The 20,409-nt window shown below is 50.7% G+C and overlaps 1 protein-coding gene across 6 annotated transcripts; it reads left to right on the forward strand.

Annotated features, from left to right (window-relative positions):
• Positions 1 to 929: 929 nt before the first annotated feature.
• Positions 930 to 19,946, forward strand: HNRNPL (heterogeneous nuclear ribonucleoprotein L). 6 transcript variants are annotated; one of them, XM_053605386.1, is made up of 13 exons: positions 957 to 1,008; positions 6,061 to 6,179; positions 8,021 to 8,258; positions 8,382 to 8,467; positions 9,514 to 9,610; positions 9,693 to 9,765; positions 13,002 to 13,073; positions 13,185 to 13,465; positions 17,067 to 17,188; positions 17,514 to 17,715; positions 18,777 to 18,834; positions 18,944 to 19,039; positions 19,587 to 19,946. In XM_053605386.1, the coding sequence occupies exons 3-13, from the start codon at positions 8,034 to 8,036 to the stop codon at positions 19,643 to 19,645; spliced, it is 1,371 nt and encodes a 456-aa protein (XP_053461361.1). In that variant the 5' UTR covers positions 957 to 1,008; positions 6,061 to 6,179; positions 8,021 to 8,033; the 3' UTR covers positions 19,646 to 19,946. The 6 variants fall into 6 exon arrangements, with proteins under 6 accessions (XP_053461362.1, XP_053461361.1, XP_053461359.1 ...); XM_053605383.1 differs by lacking the exon at positions 957 to 1,008 and adding an exon at positions 2,751 to 3,371; XM_053605387.1 differs by having other exon boundaries at positions 930 to 1,008; positions 13,002 to 13,465.
• Positions 19,947 to 20,409: the final 463 nt, after the last annotated feature.

Below are 20,409 nucleotides of genomic sequence, written 5' to 3' on the forward strand. Positions count from 1 at the left end.
CACTTCACCCAGGCGACAGCTTGAGAGTCTGTCTCAAAAAAAAAAAAGGAGTAAAGATGTGGGAGAAGAGCATCTAGGCAGTGGGAAGATCCAGCACAGAGGCAGGAACGAATTTTGGGGATTGGATGACCAGCAGGAAGACTGCTCGCGCCAGGAGCAGGGAAAAGGGCTAGAAGTAGTTGTGGTTTTAGATTAAGGACCTGCTAGGGCTGAGGGTCGGATTAAGCCTGGTGGGGTGTTCAAACGGGAGCGAAGGAGGCAGCCCAGGTGTGGTAATTTCCAGCTTCTTGGGCTAGTTTTACCTCAACTGTAAGAGTGTAGGCCTCTGAGGCTCCCTCAATTGCAGACATTTACCGCACTCCTCACGATGGATGAGTAAGCAGAAGCCCAACAACTCTAAATCACTTTCTCAGGCCCACAGAACTAAAATGCAGCGTCCACAATTGAACCCAGGCAGTGCGGCCTCAAAGCCCCTGCTCTTAATCTTTTCATAACACCCCCCACACACAACCCTAGTAGGTTCTGCAGCGCAGTAATCATGCGTCTGCCTTGGTGTCAAACCCACTACAATCTGTAGCATCTTGGGTAAGTCACTTGCGTCTCCTGAGCCTGTTCCCCTATTTATACAATGTACACCCCAACATTTGCTTCAACTAACACAACACTTGGCCCAGCAGGAGGAATGACGCGTGAACCCCTAAAAACTGCAAGTCTTTCTGTAGGGAGGAGGTGAGTTTTGGAGAAAAAGGGGCACACAGTCCGAACGCAGAAGCTCAAGAGCCTTTCCTTGAGCTTTCTTGCCCTATTTTCTTTATTCACCCGCGGAACAATTCTCCGTCTCCCGCCACGTGCCAGCTCCTGCGCCCCCCCGCCGCCCCGCCCAAGTTTTTTCCCCTCGGGTTGTAAAGAGGTCGTGGTCCCTTTAAGGTCTGCCCCTCCCTCTCCCAAAACTTCCCAGTGTCTGCTCTTTTCGATCCGGGACGGCCGGCCAGGCTCACCGCCGAGCTGGTAGGGGCGAGGGGCGAGGGGACGGGGAGGAGCGCCAGGGGACTCGTGGGAGGCGCCGCCCGCTGCCGGGTGCCGCGGTCTCACCCAAGGGGGTGGGGGAGGGGCGGAGGCCGTGAGTGCGGGGGAGCGGAGGACGCGGCCGAACAAGCGGCCTGGAACGTGCGGCGTTGAGGGCCGTTCGCCGCGTTCCGTCCGTGCGCCGGCGCGAGGGGCTTCCGGGCCGGGCGCGGGGGCGGGGAGGGGTGGGGCCCCTTCTCGCCCCCTCCCCCACCGCACTCCTCTGACGTCTGGCCCTCGCGACCCCGCCCTTCAGGAGCACCAGCCCCGCCCTCTTCCCGTCACGCGGATCACGTGTTCCGGACTCAGCACCGCCCCCCATCTGTGGGCGGCTGGCGTTTTCGCACGGTTGTGGTGTGACTATCAGCTTGTTGAGGTCCCCGTCAGGTTCCCCCCAACTTTATTTTCCAAAACCAGCAGGCCTATCTGGCATGGCCCGCTCTTTTAGTCCCCTCTGACCCCTATTTCAAACTTAGTTTCCTCGGAGACCGCTATTCCGGATCCCCATTTCAGTCGAGTGAAAAGTAGTCGGAGGACCTTCGGCGCATCCGCCACATTTTCCACGATGCTAGTTTCGCTAAGTGCAGTATCCCCACTCCCAGACAGGGGTCTCCAAAGCGTTAGACCCCTTAGGACAATCTGGGTAAGCACCTGTCTCCTCCGCTTCCTTCCAGTGCGGCTTTTGTTGGAGCCTTGAGGCTTGCGCTCCAGGGCACTGTAGCTGGTCCTTCCTCACCTTTGAGGTCAGGCCGGATGGACCCAGACGACCACGGCTCCTTTTTGCCGGGCGCTCGCACTTGTGCTAGGTGCCTGGTGGGCGTCACCCTCCCTAAAGCCGACGCAAGGACCACAGCTTCCAAACAGGATATCTGTAAGGATCTGAGTGGTCAGAGTGACGTTGTGAATACCTTGGCCTGAGTTACGGGGTGGGGAAACCTAGAGGTCTGCCGTGGTTAGGACTTGCGAACTGGGGTTGTATGGATTAGAATTGGCCCTTAAGTCCTGCAGTAGTAGAGAAAGTATTGTAGGCGGAAGCGTCTGCGTGGGCAGATGGAAAGGCGTGCGAAAGCTCCTTCCCTTAATGGAAACCGAAAGGGATTATAGTGACTGAATTTAGAGGTGGAGTGGTTAAAGGATTTTGGCGAACAGGGCAGGGTCCGAAGACCGTAGCAGCGAGCTGTTATATTGAGGAAAAGGGTCAGCGTTGGGATATTCCGGGCACTGGGCAGGTTGGAGGTGAAGAGGGACAGTTCATAACGATGTGGACAGAGCTTCCCTGGAGGTTACTCAGTGTGGCGTAGTCTTTCGGGGTTGCACAGATGAGGTACTCGAACACTCTGGGTACTGCAGGCCGTCGCTCCCTGGCAGGGTCACCCCGCCTCCGGAGGCGCCTGAGAACATACCCGCGCTCGCATCCGCCCCTGCGATCCTTTCTTAGACTGCGCCGAAGAGCACCCACGCGGGGTGGAGTTTCGGTTTTCACCCAATCAGAGACGTATCAGTCCTACCATCCTGTGAGAGGTTACTCTTGCCACTACACCAATCGGTGGAGACGCAGAAGATGGGCATTTGCAGTAACCACTGGAGAGAGACAAAAGGGACAGATTTTCCAGTCTTCCTCAGAAGTGGCGCGGAAGGTGGTCTTTGTGACTGGGGGGAACTGAAGGTTTTTGCAAGAAAACCAATGAAAATGGGAAGGAGGCGGGGCTTCTAGGCGGTTTGGCGCGTCGCCCCTATGAGATGCTTCTAGGGAGTTAAGTGGTGCCAAAAATCTAACCTATCAAATTGGACTTTGTTTTAAGGCGGTGGGGTCGGCAAAATGACTGGCAGAAAACGCTCGCCTATAAAGAGTGTCCTAGACAAACGAAGGCGGGCCCTCCTGCCAAACGTCGTAGGCAGCACCCAATAGATTCTCAAGGCATGCTAATGCTTCCCCTCCCCCCGCGGCGGGACCAGTGGCTCCCCCTATCGGGTGGGGGCGGCGAGTGACGGGCGTGTCCCTCCCCCAATGAGAGGCGGGGGGAGGCGGGTTCTGCGCCGCCATGTCGCGGAGGCTGCTGCCCCGGGCGGAGAAGCGGCGTCGGCGGCTGGAGCAGAGGCAGCAGCCGGACGAGCAGCGGAGGCGGTCGGGAGCGATGGTGAAGATGGCAGCAGCAGGCGGCGGAGGCGGCGGTGGCCGCTACTACGGCGGCGGCAGTGAGGGCGGCCGAGCCCCTAAGCGGCTCAAGACTGACAACGCCGGCGACCAGCACGGAGGCGGTGGCGGTGGCGGTGGCGGATCCGGGGCGGCGGGCGGCGGCGGAGGGGTGAGGCCAGGGCCCTAGGCGTTGGAAGGCCGTGAGAGGGGACGAAATTTCTCATCTTCGGGGTATTTCTTTTTTTTAGGGGGGGTCCTCTGCGCACGCGCTTAAGCCCTCGCGCCGTTGACGGAGTGGGGGAGGGGCAGTCGGGCAAACGGCGGGGTTTGCGCGAGGACAGGAGCTTGCGCGTGCGCGCAATCTGAAGCGGGCTGAAGGTGGAGCGGAGGAAGCAGCCAGCGCTGCTAGAGGCGTACTGCGCAGGCGCCGCGGGCTACCGTGTAGGGGCCGGGCACGCCGCTTTTTTTTTCTTTTATCATTTTCTTCTCTGGCTCCGTGCGCGTGCGCACTTACCCCGCCACAGCTCGTGGGCGTTTGGAGCCGCGCCTCAGGAGCGGGAACCGGTGGGTGGTGGCTGGCGGCTGGCCTTGTCCTCTCTTGGGCGAGGGACGCCGTACTACAACAGTTCGATCTCTTTAACGTCCACCGCTGCTGCATGCAGAAATTCATTTACTTGAAGATATACCTCTAGAATTGACTGTGTCCCTGTCTGTGGGCATTGAAAACAGGAAAACAGGTTTATGAGGTACGCTTTGGCCGTTTGGGAGATTTGAAGCCATCACAAGTTAGCTTAAAGTTTCCAGGGATTAACTGGATGCAAGAGTTTGATCGATAAAATTTTATTCACTGGCCATGTGGCCACATTTAGAAAAATCACCACTTGTTACTTTTGAGTTGGGGCTCAGTCTTTACTCCTGCCGAGTTCTTAGTCTTCTGGATCAACCATCATCCCGGTTTAGCAACTTTTTTTGTTTTTGTTTTTGCTTTTGTTTTTTTTTTGAGACAGAGCCTCAAGCTGTCGCCCTGGGTAGAGTGCTGTGACATCACAGCTCACAGCGACTTCCAACTTCTGGGCTCAATAATCCCGGAGCAGCGATTCTCCTGCCTCCGCCTCCCAAGTAGCTGGGACTACAGGCACCCGCCACAGCGCCCAGCTATTTTTTGGTTGCAGCCGTCATTGTTGTTTGGCGGGCCTGGGCTGCATCGAACCTGCCAGCTCAGGTACATGTGGCTGGCGCCTTAGTCGCCTGAGCCACAGGCGCCGAGCCTAGTAGCTATTTACTGGCAGGTTTTTTTTTTTTTTTTTTGGTCCCACTTAGTTGCCCTTGGTAGAGTGTTGTGGCATCATAGCTCACAGCAACCTCAAACTCTTGGGCTCAAGCAATTCTCTTGCTTCAGCCTCCCGAGTAGCTGGGACTACAGGCCCCCGCCACAAGGCCCAAGCTATATATATATATATTTTTTTTTTTGTAGAGACAGAGTCTCACTTTATGGCCCTCGGTAGAGTGCCGTGACATCACACAGCTCACAGCAACCTCCAACTCCTGGGTTTAAGCGATTCTCTTGCCTCAGCCTCCAGAGTAGCTGGGACTGCAGGCGCCCGCCACAACGCCCAGCTATTTTTTGGTTGCAGTTTGGCCGGGGCCGGGTTTGAACCTGCCACCCTCGGCCCCCGGCGCCCTACGGACTGAGCCACAGGCGCCGCCCAGGCCCAAGCTATTTTTATAGATAGGGTCTTGTTCTGGCTCAGGCAGGTCTCCAACCTGTAAGCAATCCACCACCACCACCACCACCCCCTTGGGCCTCCCAGAGTGCTGGGTTTATAGGCGTGAGCTACAGCACCCTGCTTATTTACTGGCAGTTTAATCTATACTTAGTGTTCCACATGTTTTAAAGACATTTTAGTTGATTCCTTGCCCCGCCCCCTTTTTTTCCCTTACCCCTTTTTGAGGTTGGGAGACATTAGGATTTCTGATTTACAGAGGAGGAAACAGGTAAAGAGAGATGAGGTAAATTAGATTAGGTTTTGTAGCTGGTCAGGGGCAGGGCTGGGAAGGAAACTCCAACCTTGGGCTGGTAACTAGGCGGGTGTTACTCCTGTGGTTTGCTTCTGCCCGGTGAACATCAAGACAGGAGGCTGGGCCTGGAGCCGGGGAGAGGTGGAGAAAGTTTCTTTTTCTTGCGATTCTAGAAAGATAATTTCTAGGAAAAGAGCTGCCTTGGTTTCTAATGGAATGGTTTGGAGTTTCTCCTTTTTCTAAAAGACATTTTTACCCTGGTTTTTCCTTAATCTGGCTCATCCAAAGCAGGTTTTGATGCAGTATTGATGGAGTAGAGGGGTAAAGATTGGCCTACCTGCCAGAGCACATGCTGTTTTTCTCTGACTGGATGTGGGGTGTGTGGTCGGAAACAAGCATGATAATAGCTCAACTAGTAAAAGAGCAGTGAACTTGGGACATAGCAAAGGGGATATCCTTGTTCTGAGTGCAACAGACAACTGTTTAAGCCCTTCTTGCCATCTTGTCCCCTTTCCAAGCCACTTTTTGTTTGAGTAGACCAGTGGCAGGAGACACAAGTCCCTGGAGAAAAGAAAGATTTGAGACTTGCATAATCTTTACTCCATTCTGCCTTCAGAAGCTGCAGCGTAAACTAGTGGGCAGTGGCTATCCACTCAGGGCTGTGGCTCTGACCGGGACCCTTTTGTGATCACCTTGAATTGCTGCCTCTGGTGTGACCTCTGCCGTCTTCCTGGGTGACAACCAGCTATCTTATCTGACTAGATCTACAACAGCACAGGCCAGTGGGCTGCCATGTTGTACAGCAGGAATCGAAGCCTTGTTTCTGCTTGTTTTCTCAGGAGAACTACGATGACCCGCACAAAACCCCTGCCTCCCCAGTTGTCCACATCAGGGGCCTGATTGATGGTGTAGTGGAAGCTGACCTTGTGGAAGCTTTGCAGGAGTTTGGACCCATCAGGTACTGGGCTCAGTCCAGGAGTTGGGCTTCCAAAGAAGTTAACTCCTTGATGTCCTTATGTATCAGTGTCTCTGGTTGAAAATAGTGATTTTGGGGCCGGTGCCTTTGGCTTACTGAGTAGGGTGCTGGCCCCATATACCCAGGGAGGGTGGCAGGTTCAAAGCTGGCCCTGGCCAAACTGCAAAAAAAAAAAAAAAAAAGCCAGGCGGGCGGTGCCTGTGGCTCAGTCGGTAAGGCGCCGGCCCCATATACCCAGGGTGGCGGGTTCAAACCCAGCCCCGGCCAAACTGCAACCAAAAAATAGCTGGGCGTTGTGGCGGGCGCCTGTAGTCCCAGCTACTCGGGAGGCTGAGGCAAGAGAATCGCTTAAGCCCAGGAGTTGGAGGTTGCTGTGAGCTGTGTGAGGCCATGGCACTCTACCGAGGGCCATAAAGTGAGACTCTGTCTCTACAAAAAAAAAAAAAAAAAAGCCAGGCATTGTGGCAGGCGCTTGTAGTTCCAGCTACTTGGGAGGCTGAGGCAAGAGAATTGTTTAAGCCCAAGAGCTGGAGGTTGCTGTGAGCTGTGACGCCACAGCACACTACTGAGGGTGATAAAGTGAGACTTTGTCTCTTAAAAAAAAGAAAAGAAAATACTGATTTTTGCCATTCTGGTCCAGGGTTTTTTGACTAGGTTCTGTGGCTCCTATTCTCTGGAGTTGGCCATTCTCCTATGTACCTTGTGTCAGGTTACAGCAAACTCTGAATCTTTTTTTTTTTCCCCTTTCTCCTTCTCATCCTTGTAGTTTCTAGTCAGTATTCTTCTGTTTATTGTTTTATTTTTTGAGACAGAGTCTCACTATGTTGCACTCAGTAGAGTGCTGTAGCATCACAGCTCACAGTAACCTCAAACTCTTGGGCTTAAGCAGTTCTCTTGCCTCAGCCTCCCAAGTAGCTGGGACTATAGTCACCTGCCACAACATCTGGCTATTCTTTGGTTATAGTCGTCGTTTGATAGGCCTGGGCTGGATTCAAACCCACCAGCTCCGGTGTATGTGGCTGGTGCCCTAGCTGCTGAGCTAGCTACAGGTGCCGCACCCATTTCAGTCAGGAAATTTTTTTTTTTTTTTGTGCAGCAGTCTCACCATGTTGCCCCTTGGTAGACTGCTATGGCGTCACAGCTCATAGCAACCTTAAACTCTTGGGCTTAAGTGATTCTCTTGCTTTAGCCTCCCAAGTAGCTGGGACTACAAATGCCCGCCATAATGCTGGGCTATTTTTTGTTGCAGTTGTCGTCTTTATTTATTTATTTATTTATTTACTTTTTTATTGTTGGGGATTCATTGAGGGTACAATAAGCCAGGTTACACTGATTGCAATTGTTAGGTAAAGTCCCTCTTGCAATCATGTCTTGCCCCATAAAGTGTGACAAGTTGTCATTGTTTTAACTGGTCTGGGCCAGGTTCGAATCTGCCACCCTCGGTGTATGTGTGTGGCGCCGTAACCACTGACCAGGAAATATTTTTTGAGTATCTGGTGTATGCTAGATACATTAGCGAGCAAAACTGTTCTGGGTTCGTCCTGTTGGAAAGTATTTGCACTTTGATAGGGTAAGTGATTTGCACTGTGATGGGTAAGCCCGGGAGTCTGGGAGGCCTCTTTTTAGTGAGGTAAGAGTGATGATGAAGGCTTCTCAGAGAAGGTGATAACTTAGTTATACATCTCTTGGTTTGTGGTACCATGGGGTGTTCAGGTTGGGAAACCATGACATGGTTTTGGAGGAATGTGTCCATAATTTGGAGGGCCTTCTTCTCTTGTCTCTTACCTCCCTGAGTGGATTGAAACTTTTGTTTTTTATGACAGCTATGTGGTGGTAATGCCTAAAAAAAGACAAGCACTGGTGGAATTCGAAGATGTTTTGGGGGCTTGCAATGCTGTGAACTACGCAGCCGACAACCAAATCTATATTGCCGGTCACCCAGCTTTTGTAAACTACTCTACCAGCCAGAAGATCTCTCGCCCTGGGGACTCAGATGACTCACGGAGTGTCAACAGTGTGCTTCTCTTTACCATCTTGAACCCTATCTACTCTATTACTACGGTGCGTGCAGCAAGCATTCCAGTGGTTCCTCTGTGAGAGTCCCCTCCTTTTTCTCTCCAGCCCTTCACCCAAGCCAGACTGACCTTCAGTGCCTCTTCATTTTGCTCATTTTTGTGTTTATAGGATGTTCTATATACGATCTGTAATCCTTGTGGCCCCGTCCAGAGAATTGTCATTTTCCGGAAGAATGGAGTGCAGGCCATGGTGGAATATCCTTTGCTGGGAAACGGTGTTCCTTGTGGTGGATGCTCTCACGGGGCTTGGAAGGGGGCCATTCTTTTTTTTTTTTTTTTTTTTTTGAGACAGAGCCTCAAGCTGTCACCCTGGGTAGGGTGCCGTGGCATCATAGCTCACAGCAACCTCCAACTCCTGGGCTCATGCGAGTCTCTTGCCTCTGCCTCCCAAGGAGCTGGGACTGCAGACACCTGCCACAATGCCCGGCTATTTTTTGGTTGCAGCCATCATTGTTGTTTGGCGGGCTAGGGCTGGTTTCGAACCTGCCAGCTCAGGTGTATGTGGCTGGCGCCTTAGCTGCTTGAGCCACGGGGGAGGGGTGGGGGCATTCTTTTAAGCAGCTTGTATCTGCTGAATGCCTGCTATGGGCCAAATGCCTTTATAAAGTCAACAATCTGATGGGAGAAACAGATGATAAACAAGGAGCCAGAAGTACCGTGTGATAGAGCAGAGTGCTATAAGATACAGGGGAAAGAAATTTAAAAGGGGATCTGGGAAGGTTTCTGAGGGGATAGGAATTGGTATTCAGGGTGGAAGAAGCAGGCTCTGCAGTGGAACTAAGGTGGGAAGGAGCTTATTAGAGAAACTGAAAAATTTGTAGCATGATTGACGGGAGAGGGGTTTGTTACAGTTTTTAGAACATCTTAGACAAAGCAGCATGACACTTAGTATAGGCATACAATATGGTTGATGTCTCAGATTGTTCAGGTTCAGTTAAAGGGCTAAAGAAAATTCCTGCAATAAAGAAAAGGTGGCATGGCTTGGGATGGTGGGAGAGGAAGTGGACTGGGATAGGGGTACAGATCATGAGAGAACTCTAGCCAGTTACTGCTCACCCAGGGGAGTAGTTGAGTCCATCTGCTCAGTTTTGCCTTCATCCTGAAAATGGTGGCTACGGGCCATGAACTGATCCGAGAACACTGCAGTCTTTGAGTGTTACTTTGTTTTCATTCCTTTCTGGGACAATTTGAAGTCCTTTCTAAAGAGCTCCCAAGGTGGGAATTTCCTTAACTTAATTAACATTTGACTCTGTTCAAAGTGCCCAGCGGGCTAAGGCCTCACTCAATGGGGCTGACATCTATTCTGGCTGTTGCACTCTGAAGATTGAATATGCGAAGGTAAGTCAGGGAAGTTACTGTGCCTTGGTAGCTTCAAGGTGAACTGACATGGCTGATCTCAAGTTTTGTCTTGTCCTTTCAGCCTACGCGCTTGAATGTGTTCAAGAATGATCAGGATACTTGGGATTATACAAACCCCAACCTCAGTGGACAAGGTAATCCTGATGGCCACTTTGTTTTAAACACACCTGCCTTGCCTTCACTTGGCTAGCAGCGCACTTCATAGACCCGGGCTCAGGGTTATGTAATGCCATTGGGCTCCCTGTGGACATGGGAGGGTCTTGGGGTACGCTCTTGGCAAGAATATTCTACTGGGAGAATGGCAGTGAGGGCCTGTGCTTCTGAGGGGGCCAAGTCAAGGCTAAGGCTTGGCGGTGGGGAGCAGGGCTCACTGAGGACGAGGCATGGCGGTGGGCTTAGAAACCAGTAGCAGCTCCTTCTAGAGTCTGGTTAGGGTGGGTCATTGACTCCATTCTCCCTGGGCCAAGAATTGTCCTTTTGTTCTGTACAGTTGAGAGTGTGTGATTTGGGGGGAGATAACAGTTGGGGGTGACGAGGGCTCCTGGGTCTTGTAGCAGAGCCTTTGTTTTACCTTATAGAGGTAAAACACTCTGAATTGGCCCAGGGCATACATGACTCAGTTCATGTGTACAAGGGACTCCCTCTGTATCTCTGCAGGGGGCCCAGAAGGATAGCTCTTCTTAGTGTCTGTCAAGAATGGTTTGCTGTTAGTAGGAGGAAGAGGCAGAGGATGGCCTGTGAAAAAAACAGTGGCACCTCCTCAGCAAGACCATCCACCTGTGTGTCTTGGTCTGATACGTTGGACTGGGCTGTGACTGAGGGAGGAAAGTGGTTGCTGACATTGCACAGGCGCTGGGAGGCCAGAGGCCACGTTGCCAGGCAGGCCTGTCTTGCCCTTGGAAATGGGAAGCAGCGGGCAGGGTGGGCTAGAATCTTTCCAGGACCCTCACAGTGGGCCCTGTGGGCCTGGATGCTCCCTCCAAAGGTCAGAGGCAAATTGGTGGCCAAGTGAATGTACCAGAGCGGGCAATGGCATTACATGACTGCTAACAGAAACATGGCAACCAACCATTTCTTCTCCAAGGAACATAAATAGAAGATGTGCAGACCGGCAGGGGCTAGTGGCAGGGGCTGGCTGTGCATTGGTTTTGATGCCTCTCAGCTTTGGCCGCCCCCAGGGCTGGGGCCCAAAAAACAAGGGCTGATGAGGTAACCTGGAGTGAGGGCGGTGCTTGGCCACCCCCTCGGAAACCATACTTCAGCGGCTCTGCCTCTGCACATTGCTCACCAACACACAGGGTAGAAAACCACTAGCTCTTCCTGGAGAGAACAGAACATGCAGCCTCCACCACGTCCCCAGAAACAGCCGCAGACTTGAGCTCACTACATCAAGAACACCACACCGTGCTCCAAGGAACAGCTACAAGCACAGAGACAGAGGCAGACAGAGTCAAAGAGAGAAAGAGACGCAACATGGCAGCAGACACTGCCTTTTTTACTAAACATTAAAAAAAAAAGTCAAAATCCAAGCAAACTTGAACCCGAGAATGTACACAGAAGTAGGAAACACAGAGAACAGAGCTCTCCCAGCCAGCCAGCGGTGCTCTTTTCGGAGAACGGTTCATAGACTGAAGTAGATTCCATGGGCCTCCAAGACAATAGGATCCTCTCTCCATTCCTCGCCACATGGGTTTTGTTTTTTAAGTCCTTTGGTTTGGGGAGGGCCTTCTTTTTTTTTTTTTTTGTTTTGATATTTTTTCTGCAGTCACCAGCTGCCAACATAATCTGCACCAACTGGAGATCAGAAAAAACCAAAAAAAAAGCTTAAACCACAACAACAAAAAAAAAAAAATCAAAAAACCAAAACAGACCTAAAACCAGACAGCCAAACAGCTCAGAGGCACACAGTTACCTGCTGGCGGGTAACCGGGAGTGCTCCCAAGGCCAAAAAAAAGCTCGAGCATAGTGGGGCCACTGGCACACTCCATACCCAGGAGACACGCACACGGAGCGCTACACAGCCAGAAGCACCGCACTGCAGCACATAATGTGAGGAGGTGACAACACGGACACTACCCACTTCATACACCTTTATTTCCACTTTTCTGGTATCTTCTGAGGACAGAACATCTGTGAGCCATTTTTTATTTAATCAAAACATTGACTTTTAAAACGATTCTTTAAAAAAATTATAGCGGATGTATACCGTAACTTGTATTTATGACTGTAAAACCATGTGATGCAGGGTCGCAGTGTATGTTTGATGGGACGCCATCTTTCAGAACTGTGCTAACTCACTGTTGAAGCGTCCAATGGTAAGAGAAAATACAGATTTGTTTTTTGTGACAAATGGACATTGTACTCTGTACTTCTGCTGTAAGTAGTCCTTTTCCATCTTTGTAATGACTGTTGAAAACAAAACCCAGGATGGGTGGCAAGAAAGGGTTTCGAGCCCTAGGGTTTGGAGTCAACCATACCTGGATTCAAATCCTGGCTCAGCCGCTAACTTGCTTTGTGACCTTGAGCCAAAATGTCTTTTAACTGCACGGTTAAAAGTTAATGATTCTGTTTTCTCATCTGTAAAACGGGGCTAAAATACTATGACCTACCTCATAGGGTTGTTGTGAGGAATTCCAGAAGCTGTGATGTTTGTAAAGCGCTTAGCCCAGTGTCTGCCACTTAAGCGCTAAATTAATGGTAGTGATTATGAACTGCAGCTGGGGTCGGGAGGTGGATCTGCGCGATGCCGTTGTTGGGTCTGAGAATGTTGATGCCTTGTACGTGATTGTTCTTTTTAACTGACTCTGCCTTTGCCCTGATTGTCAGCTCCTACAGTCCAGTCCCTCTCCTCAGGCTGGACATGAATGGGTGGGAGGGTGACTGGGGCCGAGATTGAGAAGGAAGAAAGAACCTAGAGAATTGGGACAAGAGCTCCTAGAACCTTGGGGCTTTAGGGGTCAAGTTTCACCTTCTTGCCTGGGTTATTTTCACGCTCTTAATCTCCTCTCCCTTCATTGGGAGATACTATAGCAAGCTGCTTTCACTCCTTCTGTTAGATCAGCTTACATAGCAGCTGTAAGTTCCCCGGAGGGCCCAGGACCTGGGCTTCCCACCAGGGCCAGGGCAGCTGAGAGCACAGACCCTGGTCTCTCTCATCCGTCACAGAAAAAGGAGACCAGCCCTCTTGATAAGGGGAGGAGAGATAGGCTTGGGCTTCATGCCCAACTTGGGCCGTAAAAGAAGGTCCCAGCAGCCCTTGTAAGAAGGGAGACCTTGCAATGAGGCTCCCGGGAGCTGAGATTAGCCTCTGTAGTCAGGAGGGAGAGAGAGATCACCTGAGTTAGGTACTGACTGTTGTCTCTGTTCACAGGTGACCCTGGCAGCAACCCCAACAAACGCCAGAGGCAGCCCCCTCTCCTAGGAGACCATCCCGCAGAATATGGTGAGGGCAGGGGGTTCCCTTCCGTGGACTCCCGTGGCTCATGTGCCCCTGCCCGCCGCCCGCCGCGCAAATTCTCACCCGTCCTCCCTCTCTTTCCTTCCCACCCCCCAGGAGGGCCCCACGGTGGGTACCACAGCCATTACCATGATGAGGGCTACGGGCCCCCCCCACCTCACTACGAAGGGAGAAGGATGGGTCCACCAGTGGGGGGTCACCGTCGGGGCCCAAGCCGCTACGGCCCCCAGTATGGGCACCCCCCACCCCCTCCCCCACCACCCGAGTATGGCCCTCACGCCGACAGCCCTGTGCTCATGGTCTATGGCTTGGATCAATCTAAGATGAACTGTGACCGAGTCTTCAATGTCTTCTGCTTATATGGCAATGTGGAGAAGGTGAGCTTCTGCTGAGTCGACTGTTTTCCTTGTGGACCTGGCAGGCCTGAGAGAGGCCCTGAGCCTCGTAGCTTGCTAGTCAGCAAAAGGGGAAGAGCCAGTGTGAACCTGGCTTGGAGCAACCTGACTCAAGTGATAACTTAGTTAACTCAGGTGACCTGCTAGACAGGTTTTGATTGGTCCTTGCTACATGTGGGTATTTTGTTTTCTTTGAATTATACCAATATTTTCAAAATCAGGACTTTGTCACATAAGAGTACTAATACTTAATTGGCACATGAACACAAAGACTTTGTTTTTAGGCCTGGCACCGTGGCTCACACCTATAAGAAGCCAAGGTGGGTGTATTTGCTCTGAGCTTCACAGGTTGGAGACCAGCTTCGGCAAGAATGAGACCCTGTCTCTTAAAAAAAATAGTCGGGGCTTAGCATGTGCAGCACAGTGGTTACCGTGCCAGCCACATAAACTGGGGCTGGTGGTTTGAACCTGGCCTGGGACAGCTAAACAACAGACAACTGCAACAACAACAAAAAATAGCTGGGTGTTGTGCAGGCGCCTATAGTCCCAGCTACTTGGGAGGCTGAGGCAGGAGAATCGCTTAAGCCCAAGAGTTGGAGGTTGCTGTGAGCTGTGATGCCACGGTACTCTACCAAGGGTGACATAGTGAGACTATCAATACAAAACAAAACAAAATAAAAAAAACTTGTTTTTAGAGACAAAATATTCTGTTTCCCGGGCGGCGCCTGTGGCTCAGTGAGCAGGGCGCCGGCCCCATATACCGAGGGTGACGGGTTCAAACCCGGCCCCGGCCAAACTGCAACCAAAAAATAGCTGGGCGCTAGCCGGGCATTGTGGCGGGTGCCTGTAGTCCCAGCTGCTCGGGAGGCTGAGGCAAGAGAATCGCGTAAGCCCAAGAGTTAGAGGTTGCTGTGAGCCGTGTGACACCACGGCACTCTACCCGAGGGCGGTACAGTGAGACTCTGTCTCTACAAAAAAAAAAAAAAAATAGCTGGGCGTTGTGGCGGGCGCCTGTAGTCCCAGCTACTCGGGAGGCTGAGGCAAGAGAACTACCTAAGCCCAGGAGTTGGAGGTTGCTGTGAGCTGTGTGATGCCACGGCACTCTACCGAGGGCAATAAAGTGAAACTCTATCTCTAAAAAAAAAAAATATATATTCTGTTTCCCAGGCTGGAACACAGTGGTATTCTACATCACTGAAGCCTTGAATTCCTGGGCTCAAGTGATTCTCTTGCCTCAGCCTCCAGGATCTGGGACCATAGTGAACGCTGCCACCATACCTGGCTCTAATTTTTTTTTTTTTTTTTTTTTTTTGTTACTTTGTCACCCTCGGCAAAGTGTTCTGGTGTCACAGCAACCTCAAACTGTTGGGCATAAACCATTCTCCTGCCTCAGCCTCCCAAGAAGCTGGGACTACATGCGCCTGCCACAATACCTGGCTGTTTCAGAGATGAGGTCTTGTTCTGGCTCAGGCTTGTCTTGAACTCCATGAAATGAGCTCAAGCAGTCTGCCTGCCTTGGCCTCCTAGAGTGCTGGCATTTCAGGCATCAGCCACGGTGCCTAGCCCTAGGAAGAAACATTTAATAATGGCCTTAGAAACAGACACCATGGGCGGCGCCTGTAGCTCAGTGAGTGGGGCGCCGGCCCCATATGCCGAGGGTGGCGAGTTCAAACCTGGCCCCGGCCAAACTGCAACAAAAAAATAGCTGGGCCTTGTGGCGGGCGCCTGTAGTCCCAGCTGCTCGGGAGGCTGAGCCAAGAGAATCGCGTAAGCCTGAGAGTTAGAGGTTGCTGTGAGCCATGTGACGCCACGGCACTCTACCCGAGGGTGGTACAGTGAGACTCTTGTCTCTACAAAAAAAAAAAAGAAAGAAACAAGACACCATGATCTGGTGACAAGACAAGATGGTGTATCCCTGTACTATTACCCCCTGGCATGTATGTCATAGAGAAGGAATATGGAGGGCAATTGAAGCTAATCCCTTAAAGGGAAGGACAAGAATATTCTTTTTTTTTTTTTTGGTAGAGACAGAGTCTCACTGTACCGCCCTCGGGTAGAGTCCCGTGGCGTCACACGGCTCACAGCAACCTCTAACTCTCGGGCTTAACGCGATTCTCTTGCCTCAGCCTCCCGAGCAGCTGGGACTACAGGCGCCCGCCACAACGCCCGGCTATTTTTTTGTTGTTGCAGTTTGGCCGGGGCTGGGCTTGAACCCACCACCCTCGGCGTACGGGGCTGGCGCCCTACTCACTGAGCCACAGGCGCTGCCCCAAGAATATTCTTAAAAATATGTAAAATTTTGCCCATTATTATTAAAGGCCACTGTGTAAGGTTTATCTCCAGAAAACTTTGAGGTGATCCTGCAACACTGCGCTTTCTTGCCTTTTGTGGAACAGTTAGCCAGGACTGAGTGATGGCTGTCTGAGACCAGGTCTTTTTGTTTACATCAATTCCATCTGGGTTGGACGGCTTTGTTGCAGCCCCTTGCTTGGCCCCTTAGTGATGGTGGAGCTAGTTCACGTGTAGTGTGCTTCCTGTAAACCAGGTGCTATTAGAGGGGCTTTACATGTAGTGACTTAATCTGCTGTTCACAGTAATCCTTAGATAATCCTTAGTAATATTTTTTTCTCTTTGAGACAGTCTCACTGTTTCCCTGGATAAAGTGCGGTGACATCACAGCTCACAGCAACCTCAAACTCTCATGCATAAGTGATTTATCTTTCCTCAGCCTTCCAAGTAACTGGGAATAAGGTGCCTGCCACAACACCTGCCTACTTTTGGAGACAGGCTCTCACTCCTGGCTCAGGCTGGTCTTGGAACTCCTGAGCTCAAACAATCCACCTGCCTCCCAGAGTGCCAGATTTACAGGCATGAGCTACTGTGCCTTAGTAATTGTTTTTTTTTGTTTTTTTTTTTTTTTTGGCCGGGGCTGGGTTTGAACCCGCCACCTCCGGCATATGGGACCGGCGCCCTACTCCTTGAGCCACAGGCGCCGCCCACCTTAGTAATTGTTAACGAGACAGTACTAGGAGAGGGACTATAAGAGTCACAAGTAGGTAGCCGAGGGTTGAAATAGACTTGAAATAGATGGAGGAACTGAAGGACAAAGATGAGTAACTGGCCCATGTTCCCACAGCCTTTGTGTGGAAGCTGTACTCAGATAGCCTGACTTCAGAGCCAGCATCACTCTGTTCTGTAGTACTTTTGTGTAGTGATCCATGTGAAGATTCTACGTTGTGACCATAGCATCTATCCATAAATATGGGTGTCTAACAGACAAAATGGATATAAACATGGCTGATTTTCTCATTCTACATACTATGTTTTGTTGTGCCTCATTAAATGACCCACCGGTGGGTTATGTGTGTCCTGCAGTTGGAACACTGCTTAGGCCCTGCTTCTCCTCAGGCTGAGCACTTGCTGTGTGCCACTCGTTTTTTTTCTGGTGGTCCTGGTTCCCTTTTCATGAGTGAGGAAATGGAAGCCTGGATTAGGAGTTAACTTTTCTGACTATTTGGGAAAGTGTGGGAGAAGGGCTCCTGGCAGCCAGGCAGTTGTGCTGACTCTGGCTGCTCTCCCCAAGGTGAAATTCATGAAAAGCAAACCGGGGGCCGCCATGGTGGAGATGGCTGATGGCTATGCTGTGGACCGGGCCATTACCCACCTCAACAACAACTTCATGTTCGGGCAGAAGCTGAACGTCTGGTAGGTGCTCTGCCTCCCCAGGCTAGAGAGGGTTGGAGAGGGACTGCAGAGAGAAAGGAAGGAGAGTGGGGCTTAGCAGAGAAGCACGGTGAGGCTGAAGTGCTTACTCAGGCAAGAGTCGGGTGTGGCAGGTGTTTTGTCACATACATCTTTCTCTGAGACTATGGAAGAAAGTGGGTCAGCCTCAACTCAATGGTAGGTCAGTTTTCTGTGAAAGTGCTATCAGATACACGCAGGGCCAGGCCAGCTTCTGCCAGGCTACAGCCAAAGTCTTTGGGAACAACTTTGGGTCTGACAATGGGCTTCCTGTTCTTCCCTCCTTCAGTGTCTCCAAGCAACCAGCCATCATGCCCGGTCAGTCATACGGGCTGGAAGATGGGTCTTGCAGTTACAAAGACTTCAGTGAATCAAGGAACAATAGGTTCTCTACCCCGGAGCAGGCAGCGAAGAACCGCATCCAGCACCCGAGTAATGTTCTACACTTCTTCAACGCTCCTCTGGAGGTGACTGAGGAAAACTTCTTTGAGGTGGGTGCCGTGCAACTTCTGTGCCTGAGATGTCTGAGTAGGCCATTCATTTTAGAATGAAATCACTATTCATCAGATCACTATTGAGCTTTTCCTCTGCCAGGCTCTCAGCTGAGTACTAGGGACAGAGCAGAGACCAGGACAAATTCGGATCCCTGCTCTTGGTCTAGATAGGGTGAATATGGCATTAGTAGAGTTTACCAGGCTACTGTTTTGCATTTATGGCAGACTGAAACAGGGCTCCCATCACAGAGCCCCCCATCTCAAAACATCTGTGTAGTCAGGACTGCAGGATATCTAGATAACATCAGAAGGCAGGGCTCTGTAAAGGCTCATCAGAGGGAAATAGGGCACCTGGAGGGTCAGGTGCTCCTGAGTTTGACCTTGTACTCGAGATGGTGTCCTTCATTTCAGCAATCGTTAACTTAGTGCTGATACACACCCAATACTTACTGAAGATGAGGAAATTAAGCCATTTTCCCATTTTTGGCAACATTAGAGTGGTGTTGCTAACCCTTTTCATATCACAGGAACTAGGGTATATGATAAAATCTAGAAATGCAGTTCGGCGGCTAAGGCACCAGCCACATACACCTGAGCTGGTGGGTTTGAATCCAGCCTGGGCCCACCAAACAGCAATGATTGCTGCAACCAAAAAATAGCCAGGCATTGTGGCGGGCGCCTGTAGTCCCAGCTACTTGGGAAGCAGAGGCAGGACAATCGTTTGAGCCCAGGATTTGGAGGTTGCTGTGAGCTGTGATGCCACAGAACTCTACCCAGGGTGACAGCTTGAGGCTCTGTCTCCAAAAAAAAAAAAAAAAGACTGGAAATCCTTTCTCTAAAAACCTCAAATACTTAGTCATGCAGGGTGTGATCTAACTGAATTCTTCCATGTGGAACTTGTTTGGTAACGGCCTTCATTGTTTGGCGGGACTAGACTGGATTACGAACCTGCCAGCTCAGGTGTATGTGACTGGTGCCTTAGCCGCTTGAGCCACAGGCACTGAGCCTCCCACGTGGAACTTGTTTTCAGATTTATTTACTACCTGTTTCTACCGTAGATCTGTGACGAGCTGGGGGTGAAGCGGCCAACTTCTGTGAAAGTATTCTCAGGCAAAAGTGAGTAAACTGCTCCTGCCTACGTCCCTTTGGCTTATCAATTTGAGACTATCTAGTTCTGCTCAGGTCAGCTTAAAACCTTTGGTGTTCCTGTTTGCTTTCTAATCAGGTGAACGCAGCTCCTCTGGGCTGCTGGAGTGGGAATCAAAGAGTGATGCCCTTGAGACTTTGGGCTTCCTGAACCATTACCAGATGAAAAACCCAAGTGAGTATTTGTGTGTCCTGCAGTCATCCCCTTGGTGACCTAATGAGTTGCCTGGCATGATGCCAGAGCCATCCTTCCTGCCCTGGGGGTAGGACCTCAGGGTTTTTTTCTTGTCACTGACACAGACAAGTGGGACCTGGTTGTCAGGAGATCAGCCTAATGTTGCTCGTGGGAGGGTCAGCCCAATTGCTTGCTGCCACCCACTTTCCCAGCTTTGGAGTTGCTCAGGGTTGCCTTTTCAGGGAGGTGGTATTCTCTCTGAGTCACACTGGTTTAGATAATGCCTAGGAAAAAGAGCATTACTGACTAGCAGGTAAAATTTGCTCACCCAGTTGGCTCCAGATGAGCCTATTGCCCTGGGCCAGCTAAGGAAATAGGAACAGGGTTCTCTATGGGAAGGAGAGAAGAGAAGAAATGCTTATTATATTTGGCTCATTTTGGAGTCTCAAAATGGGCAATCGTTGAACTTCAGAAAATGGGGGGAACTGGGTGTGGTGGCCTCCCCAGAGGGGGCCCAGCTAAACTTTCTCTTTTCTCTCCCCTGCAGACGGTCCATACCCTTACACTCTGAAGTTGTGTTTCTCCACTGCTCAGCACGCCTCCTAATTAGGTGCCTAGGAAGAATCCCATCTGAGCAGGAAAACGTTTCTCTTTTCTTTATGCTGTTTTGTTTTCTTTTTTTTTTTTTCTCCAGAAGTTCTTGTATTCCTTTTTTTAATGCTAGGTTAGTAGAAGCTTAACCATAATGGAAGTCTGGAGGGGGAGGGAGAGGGGAACTGATATCTCCCAAGATTAACCTTCACTTTTTAAAAAATTATTGTACATGTGATTTTGTTTTTTCCTGTTCATACATTTGTGCTGCCCATGTACTCTTGGCACATTTCAATAAAATTGTTTGGAAAATAAATAGCGTTTGCTGGGATTCCAGGGCTGATCTGTTTCCCTCTGTCCTATTCAAGTATTCAGAAGAGGTTCCGGTATGCCAGGAGACAACCCCAGGTGCTCAGCAGATGCAGGGAACACTGGGAGGAGCTGGATAGCCACAGAATGGTGGTAGGAATTAGGGAGTCCTTCAGAGGAAAATCCAGCAGGCCTAGTGACATTCTTAGTGGACCTTCCATGAACAAGCTAGAGTCACATTAGAGTCAAGTTAGAGTCACATTAAAAAACAGTGCTGAGGCCTGGCACAGCTATAAGCTAAATTGTGTGAGAGGATCTTGTGAAGAGGCCAGCCTAGACAATACAGTGAAGCCCCCTCAGAAAAAAATGGTTGAAAACTTAAAATTTGAAACCCCCTAAAATGGTCTTGATCATGCAGTTTATGCCTGTCATATAATTTTATAAGGTTAGAAAATAAAACTTTAGAAAAG

The sequence above is a fragment of the Nycticebus coucang genome, chromosome 10 (assembly GCF_027406575.1).
Source record: "Nycticebus coucang isolate mNycCou1 chromosome 10, mNycCou1.pri, whole genome shotgun sequence".
Classification (NCBI taxonomy): Eukaryota; Metazoa; Chordata; class Mammalia; order Primates; family Lorisidae; genus Nycticebus; species Nycticebus coucang.